The sequence below is a fragment of the Pelodiscus sinensis genome, chromosome 3, assembly GCF_052426305.1.
Source record: "Pelodiscus sinensis isolate ZL-2025 chromosome 3, ASM5242630v1, whole genome shotgun sequence".
In the NCBI taxonomy this organism is placed as follows: domain Eukaryota; kingdom Metazoa; phylum Chordata; order Testudines; family Trionychidae; genus Pelodiscus; species Pelodiscus sinensis.
Window position 1 is genome coordinate 106,566,085 of NC_143054.1, and position 15,697 is coordinate 106,581,781.

The window sequence follows — 15,697 nt, forward strand, 5'->3', positions numbered from 1 at the left end:
GATGCCATTTGAGTAACTCTACTGCAAGTCATGTAGAGTTAACAATATAATAGAGGGATACATCAAGAGAAGAATTTTGTTAGATGCTACAAACTTTTTATTTATGTTGCTCTCAATAAAGTTCATATTAGATTTGCCAACCACAAAAAAAGACTAGAAGTTGCTGTGGGCACTGCTGAGGACATCTGCTCAGGGTGAATTGCTCCACACTAGGGTTCCTTACAGCCCCTGACTGGAGGCCCTTCCCAAATAGGCCACAAACTAGTCACACCAAGCACTTCAGCTGCCAATCTGGCCAGCAGGAAGCCTCACGAGCAAAACCCCTCTCACACCTCAGCTCTCCAGGTGCCACAGTCAGCCCCCGGCCTAACACACAGGTGAGGGGTTATAGAATCCAATCTCACCTACTCCGACCGGGTTCTCCCAGTCCCAAAAGACCAGCCATAGTTCCAACTCAATTTACACTTTGGATCTTACCCACAAGATCATGCTGGGCCAATCCTTTAGAACAGTGGTCCCCAACCTTTTGGGGATGCCGGGCACCCGGGGACGGGGCCATGAACCCGGGGGCGGTGGCTGCACATGCACCACATGCCCGGGGATGGGGGCCGCGCATGCACCCGGGGCTAAATAATGGCTCAGGCCAGCCCTGGTCACTAGGCGGGTGCACATAAATGCCCTGGCGGGCGCCATGACACCAGCAGGCACCGTGTTGGGGACCACTGTTTTAGAATCTAAAGGCTAATTATAAAAGAAAGAAAAGGTGGAGAGTAAGGTTGTTAAAGAAAATACATTATATGCACCAATCATCAAATTCTTGATACAGGCTCTCAGCAGAGATGTTATAAGCGGCTAGCTTAAAAGTCTCTGGTGTACATCCTATGTCAGGATGGGTCAACAATCCTTCCCAGTTCACTGTCCCTCACAAGGCTGCATCTGGGATCAGTGGCAGAATTGAAGACAAGATGGAGTTTGCTTCATGGCACTTTATATCCATCCCTGGTACCTTCCAAGCTGGAGTGGGTCACGTGACCTATCCCTGTGTACCATGTCAGCAGCCATGCTATTGGCTGATTTGCAGATTCCAGACACATTCCTCAGGCATATATTGGGCACCTTGAGAGCCATTGTTCCTCAAGCCTCACCAATTAGCATAGTCATTGACTGAACAATTGCTCTTTACAACAGGCAGTTCAGAGCCCATTGCTCTGTCTCAGGCCTAGAACATTCCCAGTATAAGCACAGAGTCCATAATCATAACTCCACACACAGACATCATACAAGTACATAAATAGCATACATAGAATCAGTAAAACATAAGCTTTCATTTGACACCTCACATGGACCACTTTGTATAGACTTTGGGGCAAACATTCCCCCTCACACCCGTGGGCGCAGCAGTGATCTAGCTGCTCCCCTTAAAGTCCAGTAACGTGACATCCTGTCATACCTTTTCAAGTTAACATGGTCCTTTCTCTCCAAAAACACAGATGATTTAATGATAGTTACACACAAATGTGCCTGAAGACTTCTGTCAATAAGCATGTTATGGTGAATATGATTTAGTATGTACAGTGCTGAATGTGACTAGCCTATGTTGATTGCTACAATGCATTAAGCCCCTATTCAGGTACATAATTTTGGCAATCAAATGAGAGAACCACATTTTGTAACATTGACCAGGCTTGTCAAGGCTGTTCCCCACTCTGGCACTAAGAATGCAGAAGGTGAGGGCCCACAAGAGAACTTCAAAACCTTGCCTCTACAAGCACTGGTTACAAAAACTTCCCCTCAAAATCCTAATACACAGATTTTGGAAATTTCACCACCACCACCAAGTGCTTTTTGATCCCTAAAAAAACCAGGGGTGAACACTTGAAACCACTCCCAGGGGTACCCCAAGCTCTTTTGCCTCCAAAAGAGCTTGAAAAAGAAAAACAAGTTGCAGTCTCTGGCAGCTGACCTCTCAGTCAGAGGCATGCAGATACTCATAGACAGACCTTCTAGGACACAAGAATCAAATCATCACCTTAAAAGAAGTGATTTTTATTACAAAACAAAAGATAAACTTGATAAAGCATACTTGGTTGCTAGACGTTAGTGCAACTGAGGAAAACAATTTAAAAAAATAGAGAACTTCTCTGGCACACTGCTTAGATGGTAAAAGGGGAGGGGAGGCATAGATACACACAGAGCAGTTCAAACCAAACCACAAAACAAAGAAAATTTACCCTGAACGCGACTGAACTCACATTTCCCTGGTACTCGCTTCAAATTTTCTCTTGTTCAGTCTGCTTCCATGCCCTGAATTCTGTGGCGGGGTGGGGGAGAGAGAGAGGCATGACAGTCCTGCCTGGGTTTAAGTCATTCAGTGGATCTTAACTCCTGGTCTTAACTCTCCCACTCAAAGAAAGCAGGCAGGGAATCTATATCCAATTCAAATTTCAAGCCTCTATCTCGATTGGCTCTCTCGGCCCCCTGGCCAACACCTTTGCTAGGTACCTGAGTTAACCCCTTAATCACCAGGTGCTGGTCAGCACTCTTCCAGTTCATGAAGATGTAGATGAAATACAGTGTCAGCTGCTAGATCTAAAAGGAAAATGTTAACCTAAATAAGCTTTCATCTGTAGCTGGCAAATCAAAATGTATTTAACTATATGTTACAAAAAATGACCCTAGAGAAAAGAAGCAGCTCAGCAAAAGGATTCCTCAATTTTAACACATTCAGGATGCAGCAATTCATTTAACAATGGTGGGTGAAAATCCTCTTCCTTGCTAAATAGACTTTCTGCTTTAATCCCCTAATCAATTGTACAAAGTCAACAAGGGAAGATGCAAGACAGCCTGCTTATTTACACCTAAACATGCCTAATTCAAAAAGGAAAACCTAGGCTGATGCTTCTGACCATTAATAGTATTCACCATCGATGGTATTAAAGATTTGGGGTGTGAAAGTGTAACCGTGTACATGGTTAACTGAGGAGCCTGGGCTCATTGGTTAACCTTCATGGTTACAGACAGTGTCCCAGTGCATGTGGGGAGCCAGCTTTTTAAACTCCCGTACGCACCTCCCCTACACACATGTATATGTGTAACTGCTGAAATGTTCAGCAGTTACACATTTATTTAATTAAGCACATTTTAGCATATATATTAAACACAGTGTACAATTTATTGATGCTAAGTTTAGGAAAGTATTAATGCCTATGAGCAAAAGACAGAAAAGCTGTGAATGTTAACATCTAAATTTAATACATATAAGTTCCACTTGGTGGGCCTCTGAAAGCCTCAGCTGTGCCTTTGCAAATTCTTATTGGTCTCTCTAATTCAAGAAAGCATCCCTGTTTAGGAAGAGTCCTATCCTTAATTTCAAGAATATGCTTAATTTCCACTGTAGTCTATGGTCCATATTCACACATTTAGAATTAAGCCCATGCTCTAACTAAGGCCTAAAATTTTGGCCAATTGAAGTTTTAGTGTAGAAAAACCAAAAGGGAGTTCTGAAGTTTTTGTTTGGGAATACTGCTTTTGTTTGCTAATTAAAAAAAACAGTATGTAGTTGGAAACTAATTCAAGAGAATTATTTATCATGTCAAATTCTATATCGTAGGGACCATTCTGAGGCTAAAAGGGGCAATTTTGAGAATGGCTTTTCTGGACACCACAGGATCTTTAATTCCACCAGCATATGAGCCCTGGAGAGAACATAATGTCCCTGAAGACAAAGATGAAAAGGATAAATTGAAAAAACGGCGGCCTGTCTCCGTATCTCCCTCCTCCTCCTCTCAGGAAATCAGTGAAAACCAATATGCCGTGATATGTTCTGAAAAGCAAGCAAAAGTTATCTCACTGCCATCACAGAACTGTGTTCATAAACAAAACATAACAGAGACATCTTTTGTTCTTCGTGGAGATATAGTGGCATTGAGTAATAGTGTCTGCCTTGCATGTTTCTGTGCCAATGGACATATTATGACTTTCAGGTAAGAGCTATTTCATCATGATTTAAACATTAAAAAGAAAAAATTATTATCCCCTACAACCTCCTACACTGTCCCCCAATGATGTTGTTTCCTCAATCCACAGGAAAAAAAAATAAATATATATTCACTGATGATGATAAACCTGTAAAAATAACACCATCTTAGGAGTGGGAGCAATTTGGCAGCTGGACAATACTGTACTTGAAATTTGTTCTTGTACAAATTAGGTTTAAGCTCTAGTTAAGGTAAATCGCTAACAAATAACGTAGACTTAACATAGGCTAAATTAAATTCTAAACTTGTGGTGTTTGTTTTCACACACAAAATACATTGCTGATATTATTAATTTAATTGTTATAAAAGTTGTGTTAAAACACCACATGCTGAAAGCCAAAACTGGTGGTCTTTCTTGCTCATATTTTCTGTTGTGGATTTTTTTTATATCCTTTCTCCCCCTATCCCATTGGTTCACTTTTTTTATCGATAGATTTTTTTGCTTGAATAGCCTCAGGAATTACTTTCTTCCCTACAATGCTTGCAGAAACGTGGAATATCCATACATACACATGCCAAATGAACATTATTAAAGTTGCAAAGTCAAGTGCTCAAGCTAGAAAATGCCAGAATTAAAGTAGCTCTTGCAGCTTTAATTTAGCTCCTTGTATGTATGCGCTATGAATCAGTCTTTAAACACGTATTTGGTGAAGTTACTGATGTCAGTATACATACAGCAAGTCACTTCCAATCCCTTATTTTTTTCCTCATGGGCAAACTTCTGCTATAGGGCCCAGGCAGGTGAATGCATTAAGTGTACATGAGAGACAAACTCAGAAGCTCTCATTTCTAGTGCCTTGTCCCAGGCACAGCCTGGCCACTGGCAATTTAAATTGTGGGGAAAGTTCTGCTTGAAACTGATGAAATCTCAGTAGATCTTAGTGCAAAGGTCTTACATATCTCTGCAAAGCATGTGTGACAAATTTTAAAGGCTTATAAATTGGCTGGTTTGGGGTAAATTTTAATAGTATATAATTATTCATAATCAGATTTATTACAGAAGTGCATAAAAGCCAACGAAGAGAGAGGCCCATTGTGCTAGAGTCTGTGCTAGGCACTAGAGTGTCTCAAAGGGTACATCTACAGTGGATCTGTACATGTAATTCCTATCTCAGTAAGACATACCCATGCTAGTTAATTGAGCTAGTAATAAAAATAAAAGGGTATGATGCACAGCTGAACAGACAACAGGTTGGGTTAGCTATCCTGAGTGCAATCCTATCTGAGACCCTAGATACATACTTGCGGTTGATAGCTCATCCTGCTGTGTGAGCAGCCATGGCTGCACTACAATTTTTAGTATGCCAACTTGATCAGAGCTAATGTGGGTATGTCTGCCTAAGCTGGAAATTACAGCTCCGGCCTCAGTTCGAACATACTCAAGAGATAGTTGTCAGAATATCTTAACATGGGAAAAGAATAATAATTTCCCATAGGCTTATTCTCAGAAACTTTAACTATTTTGGCTGAAATAATTTAAAAAATAAAAAAGCAAAACACAGTGTAAAGCAGACATCTGGCATAGAAAATTTTAGCTGAAATAAATTAAAATGTAGTGAAAGTTAGTGGTCCTCAGACAAGGGTATGCGTACCTCTGGATATGCACAGCGGTCTTCTTGGGCTTATTCAACTAATCTAGAAAAACTTTTAAAAAACTACTATGGTCCTATACACCTTAGAGACTAACAAAAATATATAAATTAGGGATGTTGTATTAACACAGGACAGAATTAATGCGTTAAAAAAAATAATGTGTTAATCACAGGCGTAAATGCTGCACTGCCTCTTTGAAGTGCTGCTCCAGCACTTCAGATGGGCAGCACAAGCGGAGCCTGATCCCCGGCTCCATTGTTGCGAAGCCCCTTTGAAGTGCCATTCCGCTTTGCAATGCAGAGCCAGGGATCAGTTCCCAGATGATCCCCTGCTCCTAATGCACTGCCCCTTTTTTAAAGTGCCGATTTGGTGCTTTAAAGGGGCAGCGCAAGTGGAGCCGAGAATCAGCTGGAGTCCCCAGCTGATCCCCCAGCACCACTTGCTCTGCCCCTTTGAAGTGCCACTCCAGCACCTTAAAGAGGCAGCACTGCATGGAGCCCGGGATCAGCTGGGAACTCCAGCTAACCCTTGGCTTCACCTAGGAAACGCCACCGCGGCACTTCCAAGAGGCAGCGCTGCATGGAGCCCGGAGTCAGGTGGGCACTCCAGCTGATCCCGGGCTCCATGCAGCGCTGCCCCTTGGAAACACCACTGCGGCGTTTCAAAGGGGAGTTGCACGCAATTAGTCACGATTAAATTTTTTAATCGCTTGACGGCCATAATATAAATAGTATCATGAGCTTTTGTGGGCACAACCCACTTCTTCAGATGACAAATATGGAGCATTGAGGCCCCTTGCTCCATATTTGTCATCTGAGCAAGTGGATTGTGCCCATGAAAGCACATGATACTATTTATATATTTTTGTTAGTCTCTAAGGTGCTACCAGACTATTGTTGTTTAAGGTTTTTTTAGTTAGACTAACATGGCTACTCCTCTGTGATCTTACAACTCATCTAGATGAGTGATACTTAGTCTGGGGGTTGCAGCCCCCTGTAGATCCCAGGATGGGTTTAGAGAGATCATAGGTGTAGGACTGGCATTAGGAGGTGACAAACAGGACAGTTTCCTGGGGCCCCACACCACAGGCATTCCCGCAGATCTAGGTGATATGCTTCAGCCCTGTTGCTGTGGGCGTGGCTTCAGATAAGGCTCATAATGAAAAACAGGTTCAAGAATCATAAATTGACTGGAATAGAAATATTGTATTTACATGTTTGAAATGGAAGTACAAAATGTAAGTACATTATTTATATTCTAGTCAATTGATTTTATAATTATATGCTGAAAATTAGAAAGTAAGCATTTTTCGGTAATAGTGTGTTGTCACATTTTTGTATTTTATGTCTGTTTTTGTAAGCAAGTAATTTTAAAGTGAGGTGAAACTTGGGCTTCCCGTGACTCCCCTTGACTGCAAATGGCAAACTGGAGCCACTGGGAGCCAGGAGGCTCCATGGCTGAAGAGCCATTAAGTAAACAAACCATCCTGTTACTGATCACTACGTATACCAGCTTATCCACTGCCTTTCCGATCTTAAATTTTGTTCATTCTTGACCATAGTCAACACAGGAGCATCCCTTGGGTGCTGCAGTCTTCCAATCACCACTTCAACTCTTTCTTCATGTCTCATTTTGGTGGTGGTGTGTATCATTTCTTTTTCTCCCCTTTGCTTTCCAGGCAGGTCTAACTTTTCGTTATTTAGTTAGCTTTTCTGAAACTTTCTCCACTACAGGTCTGGAAACACCACTAACATGCCAGTTTCTGGCTTTTTCAAAGCTCAATCTTTGTTTCTGTGCTCCAACTTCTAGTTTCCGTATTGAATGCTCTAGTCAATGACACCACTGACATGGCACTTTGGTGTTTTTGCTTGGCATTTCAGTGTTCTTCCTCATTAATTTTGCTTTGTAATTTCAACAGCTGTTGCTTTAGAGTCTCTTCCAAGGACTCTAATCCTGTTTGTTTCCAAAGCTATTGATTTTTTTCAGGGAGTGTTTGATTTTTTAGGAAGGCCACTCATCAGTTTCAAGGGATGATGCATCAGAAAGATATAATTACTTCAGCAAATGTCCTATATCCTTGGGAATTTAAATATGCTATGCAGGAGCATTCTGAATCTACACATCCCTGTACACACTCACTGTTATGCCTCAGATTGCTCCTTGAGGTACCTCATCTGTCAGAATGCCAATCAGAGTGCTTTGAAAGAGAAGTCTTCAAAGAATAAAAAGCTGAGTCAGTTTTGATTGCTAATCATGGAAATGAAAACTCGGTGTTGGCACTGCCTTTGTCAACAGAAACCCAGTTTACCTTAGGATCAGTGGCCTAGCTTCACCACCAAAATGTCCTGCATGTTCCGGAAAGCTGGACACCATCATAGGTTGAATCCACTGTCATCCAGGTGCAACTGAAGTTAATGGTAATGACCTAAATAGATGACTGATCAAAGTTTTAGATGATCACCCAGGGAGCCTTCATTCTCCTTTAGAGGCAGAAGAGTAGCAATGTTCTCTGGACCTGTAGACACTTGCATGCAAATAGAAATTCAGGTAAAAAATTGAGTGTCTCCATCTTGTATGTGATGAGTACTATCAATTTTCAGTTGTCTATGGGATTAGAATTAAAGCCAGTGGCTGTACAAAATGCTCAGCAATAACACAACTCAGTTTTCACAGGCTGATAGTGTATATGTTTTCCTACTTGAACAAATGGCTATTCAATGACTCCACTATGGAAGCAATCTTTTACTGCTGAATTATAAACTACCCAATGCCCAACTTACCCCTAGCAATGAAATGGAATATATAGGAATCCAGCCAGATATGATTTAACTTCTTGGCTCAGGACAGGATCTGGAACTTCTGGTCTAGTGAAGAACATATGCAAGAGCCAGCAAGTGACATCTTGGACAATGGCCTGGTAGCAGAGTGCATGAAATTCAGACTCTAGTAACTGGTCTCCCTAGTCCAAACTTTCCAAGGATAAGTTGGTGTTATAGCTATTTTCAAAGTAGTGATGGAGTTCCATCTTACTGGGCATGTTATCAGCATATTTTTCCTCCTATCCGTGTCCCTGGCAAAACCTTCTCTAGGTTAAAAGTTCTTTCCATTTCATTTGAAGCAAACTAAATTCCTCACACAGAGTATACCCAATTCATTGCTTTGTTTAATATCCATTGCTAAGATGGGAGTGAGTGACCCAAGCAAATTAGGGAATGGAGGAGACTAGTTCACTCACAGATAGTAGAAATCTTCTTTTTGACAGAAATGTCCATATTCATTTCCCTATGAATGGAGTAAATGCTCTTTAAAAAAAATTACACAGTGCAATAGGCAATTATATTGAAACTCTACTTCTAAAAATAACAGCTTGATTTTATGGCATGGATTTAAAAGGGGAGTGTGTGTGTGTGTATTAATATGCACATGCAATATGGACAGTAACATTTTGTGTTAGAAATTAATTGTACAATGATACTTTAAATTTTAGGCAATAGACTTGTGCTTCCAGTCCAGGAGGTGGGGAGTGGAAGATGAGGTGGATAGGCCAAATACAAGGAAACCAGTTGGTTCATTATATTTTGTGTTTGTCATCACTATGGTTTCATGGCCCCACTGACCTTTACTTATGTGATACCAGGCTACTGCAGGAGTGCTAGTAATGTAATTAAGAAGGGTAGGAGGAAAAGTGTATTATAGTTCACAAATATGGGCTGAGAAATTGAATAATATAATCCTTCATAACTTACGTGAGCTTTTAATTCTCTTCTTAAGTTTGCCAAGTTTAAGGCCGCTGTTGGATGTTTATTACCTGCCACTTACCAACATGCGGATAGCCAGAACCTTCTGCTTCACCAACAATGGACAGGCCTTGTATCTTGTCTCACCTACAGAAATCCAGAGAATTACCTACAGTCAAGAAACTTGTGAAAATCTACAGGTAAAGATTAAAAATAATATTGTTGTTTCTTCAAAAATAGGTATCCTCTCCCGGGTCCAGCTCTTAGTTTTTGATAATGGCATGGTGGATTAAAACCCCTTCTGGAAAAAACTATGGTGCACTGGAGAGCTTTACAGTACATAACACATCATGTTATCTAGTGCTTCATTTCTCTTTCTCCCAATTGTGGTGTGATACATCCCTTGTACATCTCTGGAGCAGTCTTGTCCTTTTCCTTTTTCTTTTGTGTTCCCTATGAAACTAACTTGATAATTCTTGCAGTTAAGGGCTTCAAAATTCCTCCAGTCAAAATTGTAGTAGTTAGTCATGTAGGAAGGAAGCACAAACTCAAGGCATTTTGATTGACCTATTATGTTGTAGAAATTTCAGAGGCTAAATGTGAGAGTCTCATAAAAGACCCAATGCAGTATAAGAGGTCTCTAGAAGCACCAGGTCTGGGGAGGGAAGAATTACCCCAGTGCAGGAACTGTGGAAAGTGCAAGTGCAACAAGCAACGTGTTGCAAAATTTTTTGGAAAAGTACTATGCGTACAAGCTTGATTCTTAGTCTACTTAGTCATCTGTTCTGGCTTTATAATTCTTAGAAGAATGGAACTGACCATTAAATACTGGGATGTGTTGCATATGGTGTACTCTTCAGTGTGTGTGCTGGCTGTCTTGTGAAGTAGGTTGTAAATATCTTAGAAGCATCTCAGGTGCTATTTTCAAAAGCAATCAGCACTGCCCTAACTCCGCTCCTTTTGAAGATAGTGGAAGTTTAACTGATAATTGCTTTAAAGCAACTGCAGCTGCTCTGTACCTAAGGGTCTTAGTGAGGTGGCTTCAGGCTGGATTAGGGATGTGAAGGACTAGTTGACTAGCTGCTTCCCCCTGCCCTTGCTGCCTGAAAGAGGAGGGAGTACTTCAAAGCGGAGCGCCATGTGGAGACTGGGGCTAGACCTCAGCCTCCACACAGTGATGCCACTTTGAAACGCCACGTGCAGCCCCAGGGCCAGGTGAGGTGTCCCTAGGCTGCACGCGGCGTTTCAAAGTAGCAGGGGAGTTCCCAGCTGATCCCAAGCTCTATGGGGTGCTGCCTCTTTAAAATGCCACAAGGAGCTTGATGATGGGCTTCCCAAAGCATTTAAAAATGGCAGCACCGCATGGAGCCCAGGATCAGCAGGGAGTCCCCAACTGACCCCTGGCTCCATGCAGCACTTTCACCTATGAAGTGTAGCAACAGCCCTAAAGCCAGATCCAGTGGCTTGGTGGGTCAGATTCAGACTACTGGCCTTCTCTTGCCCACCCTTGTGTAGAAACAGATACTCTGGGTTAGAAATAACAAGTCTGTTCTCCAACATCTATCAGGAATATGTGGATTGTACATCATTTTGCAGGCTCTATGCATCTATTTTAGCATTAAGTTCAGGGGAACTATTGTTCTCATGCTGATGGATCAGTTCTTTTCCATGTGAATGAGCCACTGAGTGAAATAGCCAAATGAAAAGTGTCCCTGAAAGGATTACACTTTGCAGGAATTTTCAAGTAACACAATAGGGGCAAAATCTTGGCCTTATTGAAGTTGATAGCAAAATTCTCTCATTAACTTCAGTGAGGCCAGGATTTGACCCCACAAATTCCAAAAAGTGAATCCTTGACTATCCGCTGCCCATCATACTGTTTTCTAATTTTAAAAATTCCAGAATTGAGATGGCTTTTCAGTCACTGCTGAAATTCAGAAGAAAAGGAGCTCACTGTTTGTTCTACTTGGACTTGATTTACATGGTCTTGAATTTATATGCTTTGCATATTGGAAGTCAGAAAAAAAATTTAAGGGAGCTCATTATATAATTAAGACATGGAACCAAAATGACATGTTGGATAGCCACAGATTTGTGTATGAGAAGCTATGGAAAACACATGAGGTCTTGAAATTATCCAATATTTAAAAATTAGACAGGATAGATTGGACTACAGTGAACATAAACTAGACAGGTTAATGTTACAAATGTAGTTTCCGCGCGAGAGTTAGTGTTGCCCAAGTCTTTCCTCAACTGAAAACATGGCTAGTCTGAAATATTTCTTTTCAAGTACTCGTCTATTACAAGTTCAAACTATTAGATATCACATAACTTAGAAGAGTTGCCTGATCTGTTCTTGGCTTCTATTGAGGTGTGCTGCCAAACATAGGATATAAAATTGTTCTGAATAGCTGCAGCAAAGTTTTATCCTAGTGTGAACTTGATGAATTGCAAACCCTGAAGGTAGATGCTGAAAGTGAAAAATGTACTAGAGTAATCTTGTGTTTTTATGAGAATCTTACAATAAGGAAATATGATGTTGCTAACAGTATTATTTTTTCATTACAAAGGAAATGTTGGGTGAGCTCTTCACTCCAGTAGAAACACCAGAAGCCCCAAATAGGGGTTTCTTTAAAGGCCTGTTTGGAGGTGGTGCACAATCACTCGACAGAGAAGAACTCTGTAAGTTCATTTATTTTATTCTGAAAAGTATCTCCATGTGTGAGAAGTGGGTAAATCATGCCGAATATATTTAAATAGTCAGGGAACCTTTTGCCTCATTTATTGGATGTTGCAATAAATAAAACATCTAATACATATTTATATTCATCATTGACATTCAAATGTGGCCCCATACCTGACTGTACTGATGACTGAAATACTGGGGGTGGGGAGGAGAGGTTAAATAACGAAGTAGAAAGGTCAATATGGAGAGATCTGGATCACTTGGTGAGCTGGGCACAAACAAACAGTATGGCTAAATGTAAAGTTATAAGTCTAGAAACAAAAAACGTAGACCATATTTACAAAGTAGTCACTGCTTCTTCTCTGGATAAAGTTGCCTCTAGGCAGAGGGAATAATGGGGATCCTGTAGGGATATTAGCATATAGCTGCTTAAAAGATTAACTGATGTTTAATTCGATTCCCCTTGTGGACTGGTTTCTCTTTCCATCCTGCCCTGCTGCTCTGATACAGAAGCAGCTGCGCAGGGTTGCAGGGGGATCTCAGAGAGTAGGGCCAGGAGCGCACTGGCTACTGGCCCCATCACCCGGAAGTATTTTAGTAACAGTGTAACGCCTAAAAATTGTTGCAGCTACACGATTACTGACATACACGGTATCTAGCATCCTTAGGTCCTAGTGGAGAATCAGTTGAGCATGAGATCCCAATGCAACTCTGACCACAAGGGCTAATGTGATCCATAGGGCATATCTACACTTCTGGGAAGATTAACGCTCCAGAAGCCAATCAATTTAACGGTCCTGGTAAGGACTGCTAAATTGAATGTTGAGGATGCTCCCATCAACCTTGGAACTCCTCATGGTCTCAAGGAATAAGGGAAGTCAATGGGAGAGTTTCTCCCCTCGACCTCCCACTGTAGGGCGATAGTGAGTAGCAAGCAGGTCAGTTGCCCAGGGTCCCACACCACAGGGGGCACCACAATACTGAGCTGCTCAGCCTTTGGCTTCAGCCCTGGATGGTGTGGTTTGGGGTCCCAGGCTGCAGAGGGTTTCAGCCTTGGACCTAGCGAGTCTAATGCTTGCACACATCTATCTCTCAACCCTTTTTTGAGAACCACTGTTGTATAGGACATCAGACTACATGATGTGCTCCATTCTGAATTTATAATCTTTGAATGAGGCTGAGGTGAGAACCACCTTTTCTTTATTCATTTACACCATTTAACTTCTATTACGGTGAATGAGGCAGGAGTTCTCTGTGCTTTATTCATTACATATCCCTGTCTGACCATTCACCTTGTTCACTGAAAGATTCAGAAATGCTGTGGGGGCAGTGGAGGGAGCCATGATCATGAAATTAAAGATTGTATTGCAGTATACATACACTAGGCTGTATAATTAAAAATGTGTGGGACAAATTTATTTTTTTTATGTCAAGATTTTTTTTCTCCTGGTTCTTTAATTTTCAACCTAACTAGACTTTACCCGCTGTTTTCATATAGAATTTTAAGGAGAGAAAGATTGTTGTGGTGGTGTTTAAAAAAATCTAATTCCATCATGTACAACTACTTGCGAGGCAGCTCTTTATAATGCATATGTAATCAAAGGCAGAAGTGTTTGTTTTTATTGTATTGAATCAAGGTTCCCTGAAATTTCTACTTTTTATGTATGATCAAAGACCATTACCGCATGCACCTATATTTTAAAAATTAAATTAATCTTAACTTTATCATGCACTTATGAGCATAATTTATTTACTGACATCTTTTGTGTTGACATTGCCACTCTTACTTATGCATGGTGCATATAGAATGTTTGCAGATAGTATCCTACCATAAACAATAATTTTATAATCATTTGTTAAACTATTGTAATAAAGCTAAGGAAAAACAATTTTTACCAGGTCACAGTATTTGTAATATTGGGTTTACATTATTTCCATATTTCATGTCTTTTTTTCCATTGTCCACTGAAGCTCCAGACTTATCTATAAAAAGGTCCAGGGGTGTGATTTGTTTTGTTCCTTTATAACTCCAGAAGTCTCTAGTTTCACTCAGGTTTGCTGCTTTTGAGAAAAGCATGTCTTAGCTTTACTTTTTCCTGACGCATAAATATTTGACAAGAGTTATATAAGTCTCTGAAAAGGTCTTGAGAATGATAGTTTTCACAGTAGGCATCAATCACTATAGGCTCTGCTTGTAATCTAAATGAAGCCATTCAATGAATGCCATTCTTTTTACAAGCACTCAATGATATAATTCTATCTTGTTAAATGGAATGAGAACCATTCACTTGGGAAATATAAAATCTGACCAGAAAACTCAAATATTGCAACAACCCTTTCAACTAGAAATGTGACTCTTCCAATCCCAGTAACAATAAATTGAAATGGAAATTTTAAAAAATAATGCCCTGGAAATTACAAGTAATTTTTTATATCTGACACTATTTTGTTTTCTTAAACTAAATTTATTATAAAAAAAAATTCTCTGATGGAATGACCATCAAAATACCAGCTAACCAGTATGATTTTTAATCAGGTCTGCCATTAGGTTTTCACGTCCTAAGTGAAAAATAATTTGGCACCTCTTTTGGCTAATGAAACACACTGTAATTTTGTGATGCAAGGTTAATAGCATTTCTAAATGATTGTATTTGTAAGTTGTTTTATTGAAATGGAAGGACTAAATGGATAACTATTTTGAATTACATTTTATCTAGTTGGAGAATCAGCATCTGGAAAGGCATCAAGAAGTCTTGCTCAGCATATCCCAGGACCTGGTGGTATTGAGGGTGTTAAAGGAGCAGCATCTGGAGTAATTGGTGAACTAGCACGAGCCAGGATAGCACTGGATGAAAGAGGGCAGAAACTAGGAGAACTGGACGAAAGAACAGCTGCTATGCTAAGTAGTGCTGATTCTTTCTCTAAACATGCTCATGAGGTAATTCCTTTTAGTGTATCACCATGCATCAGAGTTTGTAAGATGTGCAATTAACTTTATATTCACTGAAAAAGAGAACAGATGTGCAAGTGGGAATCTATATGATTAATAGTTAACGCTTCCTTTGTCTTTCTATTGAACATCGCATTTTACCTAATGGTTAAGGTGACAATAATTCTGCTATTAATCCACCAGCTTCACCAGATAGGTACAGCTCAACTCTATCCAATTCCTATCTGGCATGTACTGTGGTGGATACTGCAGGGTTAGTTTCCATTGTTAAAGGAACTCATGTTATGGAGTCAGGTATCTTTAGTGTACTTTTCATTATGTGTATGGTCTATTTACACCATACCCAATGCAGATTGGGGTTCTCAAACTGAGGGGCGAGGACTTCTCGAGGTCACGAGGTTATTACATGAAGAGATCACAAACTGTTAGCCTCCACCCCAAATCCCACTTTGCCTCCAGCATTTATTATCATGTTAAATATATTAAAATGCTTTAAATGGGTTGCACTCCAAGGCTTGCTATGGTAAAGGAGTCACCAGTACCAAAGTTTAAGAATCAGCAAGATAGACGAACAACATACAAACAATTTCAGGAATCTCACTTTGGTTCTTCTGAGCAGTCTCCAGGAACAGATATTCTCATTGTGGGCTCTTCAGGTCCCTGCCTATCTTATTACCTGCCACAGAACTTTCCT

The 15,697-nt window shown here is 40.5% G+C and overlaps 1 protein-coding gene across 8 annotated transcripts in view; it reads left to right on the plus strand.

The window, feature by feature from the left end:
* The window catches only part of STXBP5 (syntaxin binding protein 5), a 194,812-nt gene that overhangs the window by 172,676 nt on the left and 6,439 nt on the right, over nucleotides 1-15,697 (plus strand). For all 8 annotated transcript variants that reach the window (XM_025184070.3, XM_075924382.2, XM_025184056.3 and 5 more), the window contains 4 exons: nucleotides 3,611-3,983; nucleotides 9,402-9,567; nucleotides 11,938-12,049; nucleotides 14,771-14,991. In XM_025184070.3, coding sequence (XP_025039855.3) covers nucleotides 3,611-3,983; nucleotides 9,402-9,567; nucleotides 11,938-12,049; nucleotides 14,771-14,991 — 872 coding nt within the window. The remainder of the gene's footprint in view (nucleotides 1-3,610; nucleotides 3,984-9,401; nucleotides 9,568-11,937; nucleotides 12,050-14,770; nucleotides 14,992-15,697) is intronic.